Source organism: Medicago truncatula, chromosome 8 (assembly GCF_003473485.1).
Source record: "Medicago truncatula cultivar Jemalong A17 chromosome 8, MtrunA17r5.0-ANR, whole genome shotgun sequence".
In the NCBI taxonomy this organism is placed as follows: Eukaryota; Viridiplantae; Streptophyta; class Magnoliopsida; order Fabales; family Fabaceae; genus Medicago; species Medicago truncatula.
In genome coordinates this window covers 39261271-39281053 of record NC_053049.1, presented here as the reverse complement: position 1 = coordinate 39281053, position 19783 = coordinate 39261271, and the positions used below count along the sequence as shown (strand labels likewise).

Below are 19783 nucleotides of genomic sequence, written 5' to 3'. Positions count from 1 at the left end.
TTTGTAATTATTATTGTTTTTACAATTTTATCCTTTAGAGAGAGTTGGTTTATGTTTTCAACATGTTATTTATTGTTGATTGAAGAAAAAGATCTATAATAAATAGGAGCATGTATGAAAATAACAAAGAGGTCTTATAAAAAGGGACAAAAAAATTATCAAACAGGTCTTATAATTAGGGACAGAGGTAGTAGCAGTTTATGGGGAATTAGTCACTTTAGTTCCTGAATGCAGAGAAATTGCAAAACAGTCCCTGAATGTTTACTCTGTTGGTCAATTTCAGGAACTAAAGTGACTAACGGAGTCTACATTCAGGGGACTAAATTGACTAACAGAATCTGCATTCAGGAACTAAATTGACTAACATAGTCTACATTTAAGGACCATTTTGCAATTTATTTGCATTCAGGGACTAAAATGATAACTTCTTTCCTATTCAATGACTAAAATGACTAATCTCCCGGTAGTTTATTTACAAATAAATTTTGTGGTTTTTAATTGTTTACAAGTGTGCTGGATAAGAAAATAATATATGTTCCACAGAGTTCTTTGGCTGAATCCAACCCCACTATCACTTCATCTAATATCTAATCTATCTAACATAACTATAAAAACACATTACCACCAAATATCTAATTCTTACCCTTTTGAGTATTTCTTTTACATTTTAATCAACATTTTTTTTTCTAACGCATCACATCACTTTTATCCTTTTCTAACTCCTCATCACATGACCCACTTCTCATTCTTTATTACACATCTTTAATTCACTACGTATATCCCTCCATTTTATATCGAAGAACTACAATGAATCTCATGGTTTTTTTAAGTTATATACACACACGCACACAAATTACCCTGAAAAAAAAATCAAAAATACCATATACTTAAAAATAGACACATCACCAAATTCATACCCTTGAGTCTTTTTTTACATTTTTATCAACTTTTTCTAACACATCACAAACTGATAAAAATCTAAAATAATTATTATACATAGGATAAACAGATAAAATTAAGAAAATTAAAATAACTACTCCCTCCGTTTTTAAATATAAGCAAAATTGAATTTTTAGGTTCATTCATTTAATGATATATGTGATTCATAATATGGACCACATACATCAATAAATGAATGAACCTAAAAAGTAAATTTTGCTTATATTTAGAAACGGATAGAGTATTATAGACGAGACAAGTTGATAAAAAAAACTAAAATTGGGACAAGCTGATATACACAAGTTGTATTTTTTTGAAATTAATTATTTTACATGGTAGGAGCTTTTAAAATTCTAAAATAAATAATTATTATACATGAGACAAGTTGAACCCAAGTATGTTGCTAGTTTCAAATAAAAAAAGTTGCACTTACGAGCTATATAAAAAATACAAATCACTTCCTTACGAACATGCTTTATAAACCTCTCATTGATCTCAATTATAGATTCAAATATTAGATATGTGAATATATCTCAATTACGTTCAATTATAGAAATTTAAAAAGGAATGAAGGGTGTAGATGTCTCACATGTATAAAGCTCATTAATCATAAATTTTGATAAGATAAACCACAATTTTTATGTGTTCAAATCTACAAGTAGTTATACATTTAAAATTTATGGTTATTTAATCAAATCCAATTTCATGCTTGAAGAAGTTATGTTGATGATTAATGGGTCTCAACATATGGTATATGCACTAATCATTTACAAAACGTGATTAATCATATATTAAAATTTCTTTAATTTTAACTGTTTCGAATACAAAACTGATTCTTATACAGTGTCATTGAAATCTTCCTTTCAGTACCATCACCTTTTATCAGTCTTTTCAACTTAAATTCTCTCTCGACAAATTCCTATCCATAATTCATGGAAAAACAATCCATGTGACAAGAGTTAAGAAAGTGTGTATATTTAAATTTTCATTCCCATGCATGAATAATATATGTTTACCTTCTTCTGATTCCTTCTCGGTTATGTCCATCAACTACTGTATTATGTATATGTATGCTTAGTGCAGGCACCTTTAGCAAAAATTTATGTACATTACTTCTTAGCACTCCTCTTCCATTAAATTATGAGACAATAACATTTTCATTGGTCCCCTCTGGTTGGGCCATGCATATTACAGACGCAAGTATCCAACTGCATAAGGAATCGCTTTCATGCATGCACGATTAGATGTGCTCATTGATGAAAGTGAAAAATGTAAGAGAAAGTAGCTATGGTGAAACAACAATGATATTGGAACACACAATAATACGGACACATGTACTATTCACCTTATTTACACATTTGTCACTTTTAAAATTAAGGATAATGTTTGATGAACACCCTTTTCTCTATACACACATTGTACCACTTCCATGTGAGAGTGTTTGAGAGACACAAAAGATGAGTTTCTTGTATGTGTAGGGACCGCATGGACACATGTCACAATTATATGTGGGTGTACAAGTAATATATGCCACCTAAGGTGGTTTATGTATCACTATCCTTTAAAAAGTATCTGACGTGGCAAATATTTAGTTCTGTCATTAACCAATTTCACGATTTCATTAAATGAAATTTTAAGGTGATGTAACATATTGAATTTGTTAATCGACACATGTGAACAGTTATCTCCAAAGTATTATGATCCTTGTAAATATTTTTAAAATAAAATTAAGATATTAGTGTGGTTAAATGATATTTGAAGGTGTCATTTAACACTTGTAAAAATATGTTTTGAAAGTGTTCTGTTGTGTATATATCATTGAAGTAGTTCCCCTAAAAAAAATCATTTAAGTAGTATTTAAAATACATTTTTTTAAGGATGTTTATTTAATTTCATAAATATGTTTCTTTCTTTCTTCTCACATTTTATTTCCATATTATAATCTTTTTCTAACTTTCTTTCCTTTTAACTTTCTTTATAGTCTTTCTTTCATAAATAAATAAAAAATCAACTCCAATAATGACAAAACTGTCGATGAGCGAGACATGTGGTGTCTTTTATTTAGTGTGGTTAGTTATGCATAAAAGAGTTAAAATAAAACTAAATAATAATGTATAAGATGATATGACACAACATATTGATTGACAGTTGTTTTGTTTATGATATTATTGATTTTGTAATGTGCACACGTATAGAAAGGACTTGATTGTGTGTTGTGCACACGTATAGAAAGGCACAATTGTGGAAAAAGAATTTCTAAATCTGTAAATTGAAAACTATTATCACATATATCATCTTTATAAAATTTTACATTAATCGGATATCATTTGATATGCCAATAAATTGTATCAAAATTAATGTCTTATAAACTTTTATCAAAACTTTTTTTTTTTTTTGGAAAATTCAAACACGTTAATTGTTTGTGTATCTCATCAGCATATTAAATTATATCCGATAATGTAAAATTTTGTAGTGATGATTTATGTGATAACAACTTTCAATTCAACTGTGGATTTTGTAATACACTTGTGGCGTAAGGAGTTATCGTATGTGTCATTTTATTGATTTTGTATTGTGCACACACATATATAGCTGCTTTGTGGTTTACATTATTAGCTAGTATTTATGACTTTAACTACATTTCTAATGCTAATGAGGAGTTCCTTGATCCCACTTCAATAAGAATTTTTATTAAAATTTAATGGCCACCACAAAAATTTCTACAAGATTTTGAATAATTTGTTTAGGTAGCTATGTAGTTGTACAAACTAATTAATGACGTGATATATATAGTTTGTTATTCGAGGTCCATTATGGATTGGGAAAACTATTTCCCCATATTAAATAAATCAAGTTTTGTTGTATATATGGATATGATGCAGTTCTTTAAAAAAAATATATATGATGCAGTTAAATCCTAACTAATATACCTAATTAATGAAAGGGGTGGCCATAGATAAGAGTCGCTACCTACGTATTTGACATTATAATTTGAAACACCATGCATGCTCTAGGGTTGAAATAATTGTAGTAATCAATGACTTGTGGTCCATTCCCTCATTTTTAGTTGATATAATAATGTGGTCCATCCTTCAAAAAAAAAAAAAATCATGTGGTCCATTTCCTTTACTGTGTTGTTTATGATAGGCATATATGGTATGAGAGGGTTACTTAGTTATGTAGCTTATTCTTTCAAAAAAAATAAATGTAGCTTATAAGTTATATCAATATCCTTTTCGATCCCTGTTATGTAAACATTTTCTTATAATAAAGAAGCTAGGGCCTCTTTTGAGTCTCTGACCCAGTTATGTAAAGAGCAGTTAATTTGTTCATGAATCTTCAAAGGTAATTCCAAACAAATATCTTCAAATTTTATGAAAATTTATAGAACCGATCTACTCAATAATTATAGTATTATTTTTTATTTGAACGCCTTTTGAAAACGTCTCTTTTGAATTTCTTAAATATCTCTTTCAATATTTATATATAGTGAATCATCAAACAAAGTAACTTGAGTCATTGTGAGCTTAGCTCAACAGGGACAATGCATAATATATGCAAGGTTCAGAGTTCGAACCCCGGTCACCACAAAAAAAAACGAAGTAACTTGAACAATCTGAAGAAAAAAAAAATGAATTTTGCAATCTATTCTTTTATACATATAGAAAATACATGATCCGATCATTTCTTGGAATACTTATCCGACACTTGAGGAACATCATGATAGTTTGAGTGCACATGTTCAAATTAATGAATGTAAAAGAGCTCTTTTTGACATGAATCCTCACAAGGCGCCGGGAGAGGATGGGTACCCCGCTATATTTTTTCAAAAATGTTGGGACACAGTTGCTGATTCTATATACCAGTTTGTGAACCAGGTTTGGGTTACCCCTTCTCTTATATCTTCTATTAATAATACTCTCATTGTGATGATCCCTAAGATTGATAAACCTGAATTTGTCTCTCAATTTAGACCTATTGCTTTATGTAATGTTATTTATAAGATAATTTCTAAGGTTATTGTCAACAGAATCAAGCCATTGCTTGATGGTATTATTTCTCCATATCAGTCCAGTTTTATTCCAGGTAGAAGTATCCACCATAATATTATTGTGGCTCAGGAGATGGTACATTCCATGGCCAGAATGAAAGGCAACAAGATGTTCATGTCCATCAAAATTGACCTAGAAAAAGCTTATGATCGCATCAATTGGAATTTTGTGGAGAATTGCTTGGAGGATTGTAAATTCCCTGCTAATCTCATTCAAATTATACGTGATTGCATATCTTCGCCTAGTTACAAAATTTTGTGGAATGGGGATAAAACTGACACGTTCACTCCAACTAGAGGAATTCGTCAAGGAGATCCTCTCTCCCCTTACCTTTTTGTTATTTGCATGGAGAGATTATCTCATATCATTTCCGACCGGGTGGAAGCTCAGTATTGGAAACCAATGCGGGCAGGTAGGTATGGCCCTCAAATTTCTCACCTTCTTTTTGCTGACGATCTTCTTCTTTTTGCAGAGGCTTCTATTGAGCAGGCACATTGTGTGATGCATTGTTTGGATATGTTTTGTCAAGCTTCTGGGCAGCGTATTAATGGCCAAAAGACTCAAATTTTTTTCTCAAAAAATGTGGACAACCAGCTCCGTCAGGATATTTTGCAACACACAGGTTTCACTCAAGCTAATAGTTTAGGCAGGTATCTTGGAGCTAACATAGCTCCAGGAAGAACTTCTAGGGGAAATTTCAGCCACATCATCAACAAAATTCAGAATAGACTTAGTGGATGGAAGCAACAATGTTTAAGTCTTGCGGGCAGAATTACTCTTTCCAAGTCTGTCCTTAGTTCTATTCCTTATTATCATATGCAGTATGCTAAGCTACCTAAAACTCTTTGCAGTGATATGGAAAAAATCCAAAGAGGTTTTGTTTGGGGGGATACAGAACATACCCGCAAAGCTCATTTGATTAGTTGGGATACCTGTTGTTTACCCAAGAAGGAGGGGGGTCTTGGATTTAAAAGGCCTCTTTTGATGAATGAGGCTTTCCTCATGAAAATCCTATGGAACCTTATTAACAAGCCTAATGACCTTTGGTGCAGGGTGTTGTATAGTAAGTATGGGAGAAATAATGATTTGAAGATAACTATAAACTCTCAACCTTATGATTCTCCTTTATGGAAAGCTCTTACTAGGGTGTGGGATGATTTTCAAAGAAACATCATCTGGCAAATAGGAGATGGTAATAGTGTCAATTTCTGGTTGGATAAGTGGGGTCCAAACAACAATTCCCTCATTTCTCTAGCGACAAATTTGTATGTGGATACCACTCTTCTAGTTAGGGATGTGATGAGTTCTTCTGGTAATTGGGATCAAAATTTCCTTTTTGATAACTTGCCTAACAACATAGTTGAAAAGGTGTTAGCTCTCCCTGCACCTTCTAGTGGTGATGGTCTTGACATTATTGGTTGGGGAGGCACGAGTACGCGACAATTCTCAGTCAAAAGTGCTTACGACATGAAAGACGGAAATCATGCTAATACCGGAGGGGATTGGAAAAGTTTGTGGAATTGGAAGGGTCCGCAACGAATTCAAACCTTCATTTGGTTGGTTGCTCATGATCGCATTTTAACTAATTACCGTCGAAGTAGATGGGGTGTTGGCATATCCCCAATTTGTCCTTCTTGTGGGAGTGAGGATGAGACTACTCTTCATGTACTCAGAGACTGCACTTATGCAACCGAGGTATGGATCAGACTTGTACCTTCAAATTGTATAACTGACTTTTTTTTCTTTGATTGCAGGGATTGGGTTTTTACAAACCTCAATAAGCGTCAAAACAGAGATCTCAACTCTAAGTGGAAGACAACTTTCATGTCTACTTGCTGGTATATTTGGAAATGGCGGAACAAGACAGTCTTCGAGGAAAATTTCCAGAGACCAGAGAATCCCACAAGTATCATCCAAAAGTTTACTAGTGATATTGAAGATTGTACACTTAATCATTTTCAAATGGATCTTCGTCACACTGAAACAATTTATATTGGCTGGAAATATCCTCAAGAGGGATGGATCAAACTCAATTGTGATGGAGCTTGCAAAGAGAATGGAGATCGCTCGGGTTGTGGAGGTTTACTTCGGGATGCTAATGGTAGATGGATCAAAGGTTTTGTCCGCAAGATTGGCGCGTGTGATGCTCTTCATGCAGAGATGTGGGGTATGTACCTTGGTCTAGAGTTGGCTTGGAGGGACGGTATTTCTCAGCTTTGCGTTGAAAGTGATTCAAAATTGCTTATTGACATGATAACAAATAATTGCAAGATGAATGGGACAATCCCTGTGCTCATTCGGCGTATTCAAAATATTTTGAATCGTAATTGGCGGATTCAGGTTCATCACACTTTGCGAGAAGGCAACAGAAGTGCTGATTGGCTTGCCAACTTCAGCCTTACCATGGATTCATGGAATTTTACTATTTTGGAGACCCCTCCTAGTGAGCTCAATAGTCTCCTCTTTGATGACATCTCTGGTGCTTGTATGCCTAGAAATGTTCGTGTAATTGTTTAGTGTTCTCTTTTGGGCTTCGGCCCTCTCTTGTACCAAAAAAAAAAAAAGAAAATACATGAATTTGGTTAACATTTTCTCTTTTCAATATTTTACCCTTCATTTAAAATATTTTATTTATTATTTTATCTGTTGTGTAAACTATCCATATAATAGGAACAATTTATATTATCTTCAAAAATATAGAAAGGAAATATGAGATTTTTGGATGGGTTTTTCATTATTTCAATTATACCTTTAAAAAAAATTCTATAATAATATCCCTCCCATTTCATAAAGTATTTTGCCGGGTTTAACGACAGCTACCCAATATTCGGGAGATTCTTTTCCTGAACCCATACGCGTTTCGGTAGGTATTACTGTAACAGGTTTGTCTGGAAATATACGTACCCATATTTTCCCACCTCGGCAAACATTTTGTGATATTGCCCGTCGCCTTGCTTCTATTTGTCTAGATGTGATCCAAGCGGGCTCAAGTGCCTGAAGAGCATATTTTCCGAAGGAAATTGTATTACCTCGATAGGCTTTTCCTTTCATTCTTCCTCGATGTTGTTTACGAAATCTGGTTCTTTTGGGGTTATAGTTGATGGTTCAATTCCATCTCTATAAAGAAAAAAAAAATGAATTTTGCAATCTATTCTTTTATACATATAGAAAATACATGAATTTGATTAACTTTTTCTCTTTTCAAAATTTTACCCTTCATTTAAAATATTTTATTTATTATTTTATCTGTTGTGTAAACTATCCATATAATAGGAACAATTTATATTATCTTCAAAAATATAGAAAGGAAATATGAAATTTTTGGATGGACTTTTCATTATTCCAATTATACCTTTAAAAAAAATTCTATAATAATACTATATTGTTGGGAAAATTATAAAAGTATATATTATATTTGTTGTGTAATTAAAAAAGATAAGCATAAATTGTTACAATAAGTTACAAATATCTATGCATATAATTCTTGTCAAAAAAAAAATCTATGCAATATAATTTTAATCAAAATCTAATTTTCAGAAGAAAAAAAAAATATATATTTATAATTTACACGCGTTAACACAATAAAAAAGAAAATAATTGGACACGAGTATCTGTCGAAATGCTAGAGTTGATACTATTCTAATTAAGGGGCGGCCTTAATTATCCATTGTGTGTGTGTGGGTGTGGGGGGATAAATAGTCATTTTATTTATCCAATTATGGGGATAAATAGTCATTTTATTTAATTTATTTGAACTAATTATATTTAAATTTAACTGATATTTTTTCAGTTAAATGTATTTTTATAATGTTTGTAATCAGCAAAAGTGCGGGCGGGCGTCTCTTGTGATTGTGAAGTTAAGTTAAGGCTCCCACATTATCGTCGTACTACATTACATATTCACTAAATCAATTTAAACATTATCAACCGCTGATTTAAATTATAAGGACAGAATCTAACTGCGTGATGCAGTTGCTGCTAGAAATCCATTTCCCAACACTCCAAACAAGAGAAAACCACCAACAAAGTTCCTCCCTACATGAACTCCAAAACCAGCAAAAGTGCGGGCGACTCTTGTGATTGTGAAGTTAAGTTAAGGCTCCCACATTATCGTCGTACTACATTACATATTCACTAAATCAATTTAAACATTCTCAACCGCTGATTTAAATTATATGGACAGGATCTAACTGCGTGATGCAGTTGCTGCTAGAAATCCATTTCCCAACACTCCAAACAAGAGAAAACCACCAACAAAGTTCCTCCCTACATGAACTCCAAAACCAGCAAAAGTGCGGGCGACTCTTGTGATTGTGAAGTTAAGTTAAGGCTCCCACATTATCGTCGTACTACATTACATATTCACTAAATCAATTTAAACATTCTCAACCGCTGATTTAAATTATATGGACAGGTTCTAACTGCGTGATGCGGTTGCTGCTAGAAATCCATTTCCCAACACTCCAAACAAGAGAAAACCACCAATAAAGTTCCTCCCTACATGAACTCCAAAACCAGCAAAAGCAAACATTCATTATACCACATTTACAGCAGTTGCTCCAATCCAATTCATCTCTAAACTAGTTTTTAGCATTCCAAACATTTGAATCATAGCTGGTCTAACTTTTGGTTGAAAACTCTTATTTTTTTAAAAAGGGACCACTAATACCACAATTTTTGTCAACACGGCTAAAACTTCCCAAGGTTTATTTCAAGACAACATCAACTGTGTTTTGTTATTACTTATTAGTATATCCCTTTACGATGCCATAATTCAATTTAACCTTGATCATCAACATTACTACAAGATGATGAAATAAACAATAAAATTTACAAGAAACTAAATAAATGAATCCGACTACTTTGTATCCCTTCTCTATCATACACATTCTTGTAAATAGGAGTTCTATGTTACAAATCAAAATTGTGGTGTAGTTGCAAATCAAGACCACATTTGGTTGCACTTGCATTCTCATTCTCAATTAGAAAGAGCAGTTCTGCTCTCAGTAAAAATGGAATAAACAAGTAGCAAAAGCTTGTAGTTATACCTCTTCCCTCGCCTTCTCCACAACCTGTACGGCTGCCTCTATTAAATCTCTCCGTCTAGATGAACTTCACTAAGACGCAAAAACCTCATCATGGCCTGCAACAATGCAACAGTTCGTGACAACCGATTGCTTCCAATCAGTGCAAAATCAAGGCAATCTGTTGCACAAGTAACCATCCAAACAGTTCAAGATCAATGCACGTACAGTCTCTCATTACTTGTTGCCAATTGCCAAAGCACAACAGAACAACACATCAAGAAGATTGGAATCAGTTTCTAGCCCCAAGTGCTGTGGTTCCTCCCATACATGTTGCCAAAAGAGGTTCTTGTGCAGCAGATATAATTGAAGTATTGTTTGCCAATCAAATAATTAATTAGTATGGAATGACATATGGCAGGGCAAAAATATCTGCTGGCTCTACGTGCACAGCTTTTGCCCATACTTGCGGTGTTTCCCCAGCCTCTGAAGATTTCACCACGGGTTCTCTTTCTTGTGAAATACTGCTGTCAAACAACCATTCTTGACCATCCAAATCAGACCATTCCACTTTAGGTACCGAATATATGCGGCTTAGGTACTTGGTATCTGGATGAGGTGGTTTTGAAGATGCTTCAATTAACGGAACAATTGGCACGGTTGCAGTGGGAGTCTTATTTGAGGGTACTGCAAGTGGTTGAGCTTCAACGAAGCCATTTATCTTGCATTCCTTGTTTTCTATCTTAGCACTGCTGGTGGCTATTCCTGGCCCATCTGAAGCATTTGGAATGGAAATTTGGCAAGCTTCCAATATCCTTCCATTTTCCGTGAGAGGGTGGGAAGAGGATGGTCTTGGCAACTTACTCGGCCAATTCTCATTGGCTGTAAGAAAATTCAAAAATTAATTATAATATGTCAGCCAGTATCAGAACAATGCATATGTACTTGAGAAAGTTGATACAAAAATACCAAAAATGAAATATCAACATAAACATGCATTGCAACGTAGTGAAAAAAACCCGCCATTATATCTCATATGTCAGAGAAATACTGCTAAAACCCAACAAGAGAAACATCTTATTTGTATTTTAAATACAACAAATAAGATCACTGTAAATAACACTCACCACGTAGAACTCCATTTGACTCAGTCTCCTTCCGTTTCTTGGGATTCTCAACGCCAACAGAATTCTCATGGCCGTTCTTGCTAATCTGTGTGAAGGAATTTGAATGTATAGGACCACCAATGTTGCTTTCTTTTAATTTATTCAGCTCCGTGGTTTTGAGTTCAGTATGCTCCTTCGTCTTATCTTTCTTCTCTTTATCCCTGTCTTTGTCCTTCCCGTGTCCTTTCTTCTCCTCTTTATTTTTTCTTTTTTCTCCTCGTTTATCATCTTTATTTTTCTTGATCTTTTCCTTTCCTTCCTCTTTCTTTTCCTTAACTTTTTCTTTTCTGCTGTCTTTCTTTTCTTTAACCTTTTCTTTTCCTTCGTCTTTCTTTTCATCAACCTTTTCTTTCCCTCCAATGGTTGCTTCCAAGTTCTTGTCGAAATACTTCCCCATAGGTATGGGTATTCCATCAGCTTTAGGATGAAAATTTCCAGCATGGTTCTGAACTGTAGTATTTCCAAGAGGTCGTACCTCGGCAAGCATTCCTTTCCCATCAATCTTCTTAGCATCCAAACCCTTATCCCTGAGTTTTTCACCGCCATCACGCAAGGTTCCACTACTCCTAGCCATAAACTTAACAGTCCCCTCATCCATCCTATGGTTTGAATTGGTAAACTTCTGAACCAATTGATTACCAGCCCCTCCATTATCATCCTTAATTCTCCTCTCGAACTCCAGAAGGAATTTGGGATCCTTGTTCTCCTCAGCCAGATGATTGTTCTCTCTAGCCATCTCCCCATTGTGTCCATTATACTGTTTGATAATTTTATTATCGACAAAGAGACCCTTCTTATCAGGCTTGATTTCCTTCTGGAGTTTACCTGCATTGAGACCCTCAGCTTGTCCAGAAAGTCCTTTGCCATCAGCAGTACTGGTTTTACTTTTATCTTTATCTCTATCTCTTCCTTTGTCTTTGTCCTTGTCCTTGTCCTTGTCTTTGTCTTTCTTTTTTTCCCTGTGTTTTTCCTTTTTATCCTTTTCCTTAGGCTTTTTATCCCGTCCTTCTTTCTCCCTCTTTTCCTTCTTCTCTTTGTCCTTCTTATCTTTTTTGTGTTTTTTTTCCCTTTGTTTTTCCTGCAAATCATCGGTCAAAAGAGATAGTAAGAACAGATAATCTGATAAGAAAACATGCACAATGATTTAGCAATTTCTACTCCACCTATGAGCAACAAGAGAGAGAATAATACAACAAAAAAGTATAATGCAAAACAAAATGTTCCTCGTCTCATTGAAGATTAAAGAAACCCAAGCAAGAAATTCCAAAAATAACAAACAACAAATCAAAGTCAATTAGATACCGACAGCTTACCGACAAAATATTCTAGACTTTAGTAGCATATTTTAGACAGCTAAAACCCCAAAAAGAGGGGAAACATGCATTTGTTGATGAATTTTTAACCAAAATAAAAACTTCAACAATATCTCACTTTTAGCCAAACGCAATAACCTGATTCCCACAACCCAGTTTGCATCCTTCTTTTGGACTATATTGCACATGTTACATATTAAAATTAACATGTGCAATTACATTTTCAAGTTTGTTTATTGTAAGGGAAACTCAATGATTAGATTCTCTCAACCCAACTAGCTATTTCAATTTCCAATTCACATCTTTCTTTTGAAATATATTTCATATTATATTTCAAAAGCTCCGACATTTTTATGTTTGTTTATTTTAAGGGTTAACAAAGGGAAAGAATATGGAAGATGTGAAAATGAGAAGAAAGGTGTAAAACCTATTGTTTGGAAGAGAGAGGGAAACAGGGGAAAAGAAGAAAAAAAATGATGTGGGACCCATATAAATATTATATCCACTAGGGGAGAAAAAAAAAATTGATATCACAGCTTCCCTTCTCTTCAATCATCTATTTCTCTCTCTTATCTAGTGTGGGGTTCACTTGATATTTCTCATTTTATCAAGGATAAAGTAAGCATTGCATCAATTGTTAATTTTGTTTCTACTCACTCATCTGTCCAACCAAACAAATGGAGAGAACTTCGTTACTTCTCTTTCCTATATTTGAAGAACATATAAAATTTATTTTCCTTCTTAAATTGTCTGTCCTCTCATTTTCTTTCCATACCGAAACAGAATGTTAAAGAAACATCTTCGTTATAAATTCTGTCAAAGACATTGAAATAAAAATAAAAGAAATATCAATCTTTGGCTGATAGGATATAGAATAATATATATTAGAGTAGTTAGAGAGCTAGTTAGGTTTCTGTTTTTATACTGTTCACTGTTGTTTTTTCGGTTTTAGGTTAGTTGTTGCGGATCCTTATCGCTTTTGTGGCTAAGAACTTGTGGTGGATTGTCCATACTTCCCACCAAGACTTATATCCCTTACCCCTTTACTGAGAGCATGACTTTGAAGGTGTAAGACATCACCACATTCCCTCTTCCACTCCTCCTACGGAACCACAATAGTCATTGTGCAAGTACCACTATCAGGTGGTTTTGGTGAAGGTGGCGGCTTGATCAGTGTTAGCAGTGCAGTGAGTGTAAAGATGATCAACATTCGATGATGTTAGCGGTGGTGCTTGGATCTTCTTTGTTGCCGCATACAATTCTTGATTTGACAGTTCCGACAAAGGCACTGGGGATGGCCAGAATCTTTTGAGACCAACAACCGGTCTCTTCATCCTCGCACTTCCACTTCTATTCTTATTTTACCATATCATCTAGAATTTGTTTGTAGGTTCTGTCTCCCTATGTCTTACAACCACTATTTAGCCCTCCAAATCTACTGAATCAAACCTGTGAAAAGAGACTCGCAAGTTGGATCTCGGTTTTCTTGATCACCAGAACGAAACAAAAACCGTATCCAAGCATCCAAGCTCATGAACACCCTCTGGACTTTGTCAAACCCATGAATTACGTACTCCTCAAAAAAAAATTTAACCCTTACAATCTAACCAATGGGATCTATCCCCATAAAAGTCAGCAAATTCACTATTTACGCCGCCTCCATCTCCAAGAACACTGGCACTTCTCGAAGATCCGGCAGGTCGGACCAATTGTCAGGAACCAAATGAATTGAATTCCAAAAAAAATAACAATTTCATTACAAAATAGGAAATAAAGAGCTAGCTCTCCTACATTGGTTATCAAACCAATCAAAACTAAGATGCCAAAGGTCCTTTTCAAAAGAAGAAGGTTTATATTTATAGACCTCCTGTTACGAAGTTAAAGGGATAAGTATCCACACCAACTAACCTAAACCAGAAAAAACAACAATAAACAATAGAAAACAGAAACTTAACTAACTAACATAAGCCAAACTCGTGATTAACTACTTTAACTACTTCAATATATATTATTCTATATCCTAACATAGGCCACCTGACAATAGACATTAACAGCAATAAATATGTCAAGATTATCAAGTCCCACACATAATCAACAGGTTAAGAAGTGCAACTGACATATTAAACTAAGGATTATAAAATAAGAGCTTTCAGAAAATAAAATATAGATGTCCGATAATAACCAACAGATGAACAACCTGGAAACTTCAATGGTACCAGGGAAAACACCCTCCAATATTTACTACTTGACCTAAAATCAATGCAAAGTAGAAGAAACCCTGATCTTTTTGCCACTAAAAAAATTAAGGCACGGAACAAAACAACCAACAAAGCCATGGTCACTAATCTTCTTGTGATACAATTGTCTACTAAATCAGACAAAAGTTGTATACTTAACTCTATTAACATGTTCTCTACTCTGTTGAGAAGCATGCTTAGCAAAACATATGAAGATTTTAGGATCTTTGTCTAGTCAGAAGCTAATTCTTTTTGGAATGGGGAGTGCTAGGAACGCAGTCTTTCTAACACTCACTCTCTTATAGGGTGAAATTAATGTGGGTCTCACACTTTGGAAATAGGTCCCACGTAAAGTGGTGGGATCCACATGGCTTTCACCCAATAAGATAGCACTCCACTTTTGAAATCCCCAATGCAGAGTGACGGGATCAGAATTCAGCGCTAACATGTACTGAAAAACAGAGCCCTTAAGATTTTGAACCAGCAATACCTTTAGTTCAAAGATTATCTATATCTAATTCAGTTACAGTTAAACCAATCAAAACAAGACCCAAAAGTTATGACAAAGGGAGAAGCATATTGTAAGGATTTTAAATTTAAAAATGCAATTCATCGATTTTTTAGAGTTTTAAATACCTTTTAGATTTTGTATGTTATAAAGACCCTTTAAAACATACAAAACTCTAGTGAGAGTGCCCTAGAAAACTAAAAGTTTATTGTTAAGTCTCACCATTTTGATTCAGTTTTTAAAACGCTGACACCGATATGCTCCACAACACAAGAAAACTATTGTAAATTAATAATTTCAAAAATAGGGAACAAGCTGCTGCTGAATGCAATTGTGTGCTAAATCATTCTACTTTGAAAGGGTGAAATACTTTGGCCTCCATTCTATTTCAATTTCAAAATCCAAACAAGGTGTCCCTCGGGACCTACAATTACCCCCTTGAAAATCCCTAAAACATCTTACCCACAGATTTCCTAACTGTTTCTTGCAAACATCTCTTATTCAAGGTAGGTTGATCAAGATTCTAGAAACATGGTAAGAGAAATTGAAGGCCGATTACAAGCAAAGTAGCAAACTCAATGCTAAAGCAACATTTATGTTCAAAATAGGGTTAGAAACCAACTCGATGCTAAAGCAACATTTATGTTCAAAACATAATTTTCAACTTGCAAATAAACTGTCCTAGATATAAGCTCTATTGCAACTTGCAAGTTACTAGATACATCTATAATTTTTTCCAAATATATCTCTTATTAATACTACTAATTTGTCTTGGGAGTTGAAAAATCAATATATAACACATCTATATACAAAGGACAATTCAGTAATAGTTATACGCAATAATTGCACTACCAGCTTTTATTGATATATATGAAAAGGGGCAAAGGGACTTATAAATAGGAACAGAGGTAGTATACTAGTATCTTAAAAAATCCCTTGCTAACAATATGAATAATCAAATTCAATACCTAAACATATTTCTGAAGGCGATTATTTAGCATACACAAAAATACAATACTAGTGAACAGTTATGTCTCTTGTCAAAAATAAAGTTAATATATCGAAGTCCTCTCAAACTACTACACCAAGATAAGTAAGCACTTAACTACAACAAAGTTCAAAACTTCATTGTGTTCTTCTACAGTTGAAGTTTGATGTTCAATCAAGCAATACCCTAAATCAAGCAATACATGAAAGCTTGGCTACCTATCACAGGAAAGATACACTACTGCAAACAGAATCCAATACAAGGTTGAAACAAAGGGTCTACTAAGAGAAAGAAACAGAGAAAAAAAAATTAGCACAAAAGGAGACATCAGCCAATAGTCATAGCTTCTCAAGACTCCAAATTTCTGGTTAAAGTCTGGCAATCAAAAGATAATAAATTCAGGTGGGAACTTTGCAAGTAACACATAGCATGTTCGATAGATCTGCTATATAAAACTTGCAGTGTAATAGGTTCAGAGAAGAGGTATCTTGTGAGCACTATAACCGGGTCACTAATGTAAAATCAATTGGATGGGCTAATAATATCTAGAAGCAATTTTTCCAGTGTACAAGTCTCTGGTAGTTTCCTCAAAAAAAAAAAAGTCTGGTAGTTGTTTTAATTTATCGCCTCATAATTTGGTTTAGAATATGCATCAGATTAGACATTTCAGTTAACAACCATGAACTCTCCTTGAAACTTCACCGATATTTTTTCAACATGGAGAATCTAGCAATTTCCATCACATGCATGACCTTGTCCTTCCATTTTGTCCCCTATTAGACCCCAAAAAGTGATTATTATGAATTATGATTATTGTTGTTGTTGTTATACTATTATTACAATGCGACTAAAAACTCTCTAAACCCTATCAATCCAATGTACTCCAAATGGATCTGATTGAGCAACCTAACAGGATTCGAAATTTGAGTTTTGTTCTGTGAATGACAGAATCAAGGGAATTAAAGACTATTGCTTTAAAAAATAACATAAAGAATTATCAAATACATATGCAGAATGTCTGATATCTAAATATGTATGGATAAACTCTACCTACACTAAATCTTTGCTTCAATGCCTAAAGAGCCACATGGAAGGCACAGCATCAAGTCCAAATGCCATTGATTACTAGCGATAACTTGTCTTTTCCTCATTCAATAATCAATACTTATCTAAGACTAAGTTTACCCACACCCCAACAAAATGAGGGGAAAAAAACTATAAAAAGCATTTGTATACATACTATGACAGGCTGGCTGCACAACTATGCATTTACTTCGACAGACATGCAAAATTTTATAGATTGGTTTGAAGGTGATGATACATCATTGATCACTCCTAACATGAGAGTACAAATCAAATTCACTTTAAAAAATAAACGCCCAGAGCTTACTAGACAAGAAAAAGAAATTGCCAAGGCAAGGCAGTAAATGATAAGATGGGATCACCTTGACATCTTACCGCCCATGACACAAATTCTCCACTCAAACCTCTTTGGAACTTGATATTTATGACCATATAGCAGTAGCACAACGGTCCAAAAATCCAAACTTTAAACACAACACAGAAAAAACTAACAAGAATGCAGTGACCATATAAAAAGACAAAAGTAGAATTCACTATGAAAGTTGTAAATCACATGAACCAACTTCCATCAACAAATGGTGCACACCCTACTAATCAACATTTGTCAAGAAAATATAGTGTAATTTAAGCCTCCAATTGAACATGATCTTTTGTATTTTCATTGTGAATTAGACAATTTTAAAAGAGGCCACGTAAAATTTTTGTAGGATAAATATTAAGAAAGAGATATAACATTATTAAATAAAACATGAATGCATGATAGCATCTATTTTCTAGTTATACGTTTCAATTTCCCTTTTAGAAAATTAAGCTTATTGGTGCACAATATCTTGCAACTAACGATAAACTCCATTAGCATCAGAAATAATATTATGCCAACCTATATGCATGATGTGAACATAGGAAAAGTATATTAACCTCTTTTAGCAAGTCAACTTCATCCGTTCTAGTCTTCTTTTCATATCCTGGCGGTGGAAATGGAAAGCAGCGCGACATTGCACAAAATCCAGATATGCCTAGTATAAAATGACCCTTCCAAAATTGAGAGTAATAATCCAATTAGTTTCCAGCACTGTTCCAGAAAGGGAACGAACCAGCAACTATGCTCTTGTCCATGCACCATGTCACCACATTCATTTCCAGCTTTAATATTCCTCCATCAACCACTTGCACACACAAATTATCCAAACCACCAAGGTTCACTTTCTTTCGCCAAAATAATCAAACGGCTCTCACTATATTACTGGAAATCGATTCAAAACCAGTGAGCAACAAAGCAATCACTCAATCAAACTACTTAAAATTCCTAATATTATGACGGTAAATGATTCAACACAACCCCAATCAGTGTAGGATTAGGATCACTGTGGGACCGTGTGACCGTGTTAAGCTCAGATAAACTATGTCAACTCAAAGGGCTGCTTCAGAAACTAAAATGGACCACAGAAACCCGATAATCTCGGCAAATTTTTTTCTCAACCAAAAATACTCCCCAGTCAAAAAGTGGAAAACAAAAAAAGAAGGAAAACACCAAAAATGGTGACCTTCAGCCTATGCACCGAGTCCAAAAACGGTAATCAAAATCTCAATCACTGATAACGGTATACGCAGTCTTCTTCCATGCTCAAAGAAGCAGTGTTAAATACCATCATCTTAAGCAATCTCCAAGTGTAAATAGTTCCAAACCCACAATCCAAAATTCTGAAAAGATCAGAGTTTTTGCCCATTTGAGGCAAAATCATATACAGTCTTCCATTCAATCACAGTCTCTGATCCAAACCCTACAAAATTGGGAAATTTTCCAAATTCAGCAACTGTCCCCCCAAAGTATGATCCAATGAAACCCTAAAAAAACACCAACAGAAAAAAATATGAGCATAAATACCAACTAAAAACGCAGAAGAAGAAAAAACCTAATCCCAATTATGAAAAAGGTGCAAAATTGAACGGAAAAAAGAGAATCAAAAGAGGTTTGAGGTAGAAAAGCAATAATCAGAATCGATGAAAAGAGGAAAAAAGGTGTGATTCGAAACGTTAACGTGAAAATTGAAGTGATGAAAGAGAGTTAAAAGTGAAAATTTTTGTTTTGAAGAGATTTACCTACAAAGTGGACATTGTAGAACAACAAGATCTCTCTCTTTCTTTTCACATCAACAATTATAAGAAAGAGAGAATAAGAATTATTTTAATCTTAACCTTAATAATTTATACAGAAAATTATGTATTAATTTAGGTATATAATTGTGTATAGATAGATATAAATTAGAATAAAAATATAATATATGGTTTGGGGATAAGTACTTTGTTTTTCTTCTCTGGTATTGAAATGGTAGAGATGTTTTTCACTCTGAAAACAAAACAAGATTCTGGGTTTTGTTTTCTCCTATGTTTCAACACTGCTGCTTCTCTCTCTTGTTACGGGTGTTGTGTTCGCGTTTGTGTGCTTGAGTTGTGTTGTCTTTAAAATATTATA

The 19783-nt window shown here is 34.0% G+C and overlaps 1 protein-coding gene across 2 annotated transcripts; it reads right to left on the bottom strand.

Moving 5' to 3' along the window:
- Positions 1-9764: 9764 nt before the first annotated feature.
- LOC11411351 (DNA ligase 1) lies at positions 9765-19783 on the bottom strand. 2 transcript variants are annotated; one of them, XM_013591169.3, is made up of 4 exons: positions 19612-19783; positions 18229-19155; positions 11143-12259; positions 9765-10897 (listed from the first exon to the last, which is right to left on the bottom strand). In XM_013591169.3, exons 2-4 carry the CDS (start codon positions 18304-18306, stop codon positions 10413-10415), a joined length of 1680 nt encoding a protein of 559 aa, XP_013446623.1. In that variant the 5' UTR covers positions 18307-19155; positions 19612-19783; the 3' UTR covers positions 9765-10412. The 2 variants fall into 2 exon arrangements, with proteins under 2 accessions (XP_013446623.1, XP_024628362.1); XM_024772594.2 differs by lacking the exon at positions 19612-19783 and adding an exon at positions 19411-19569.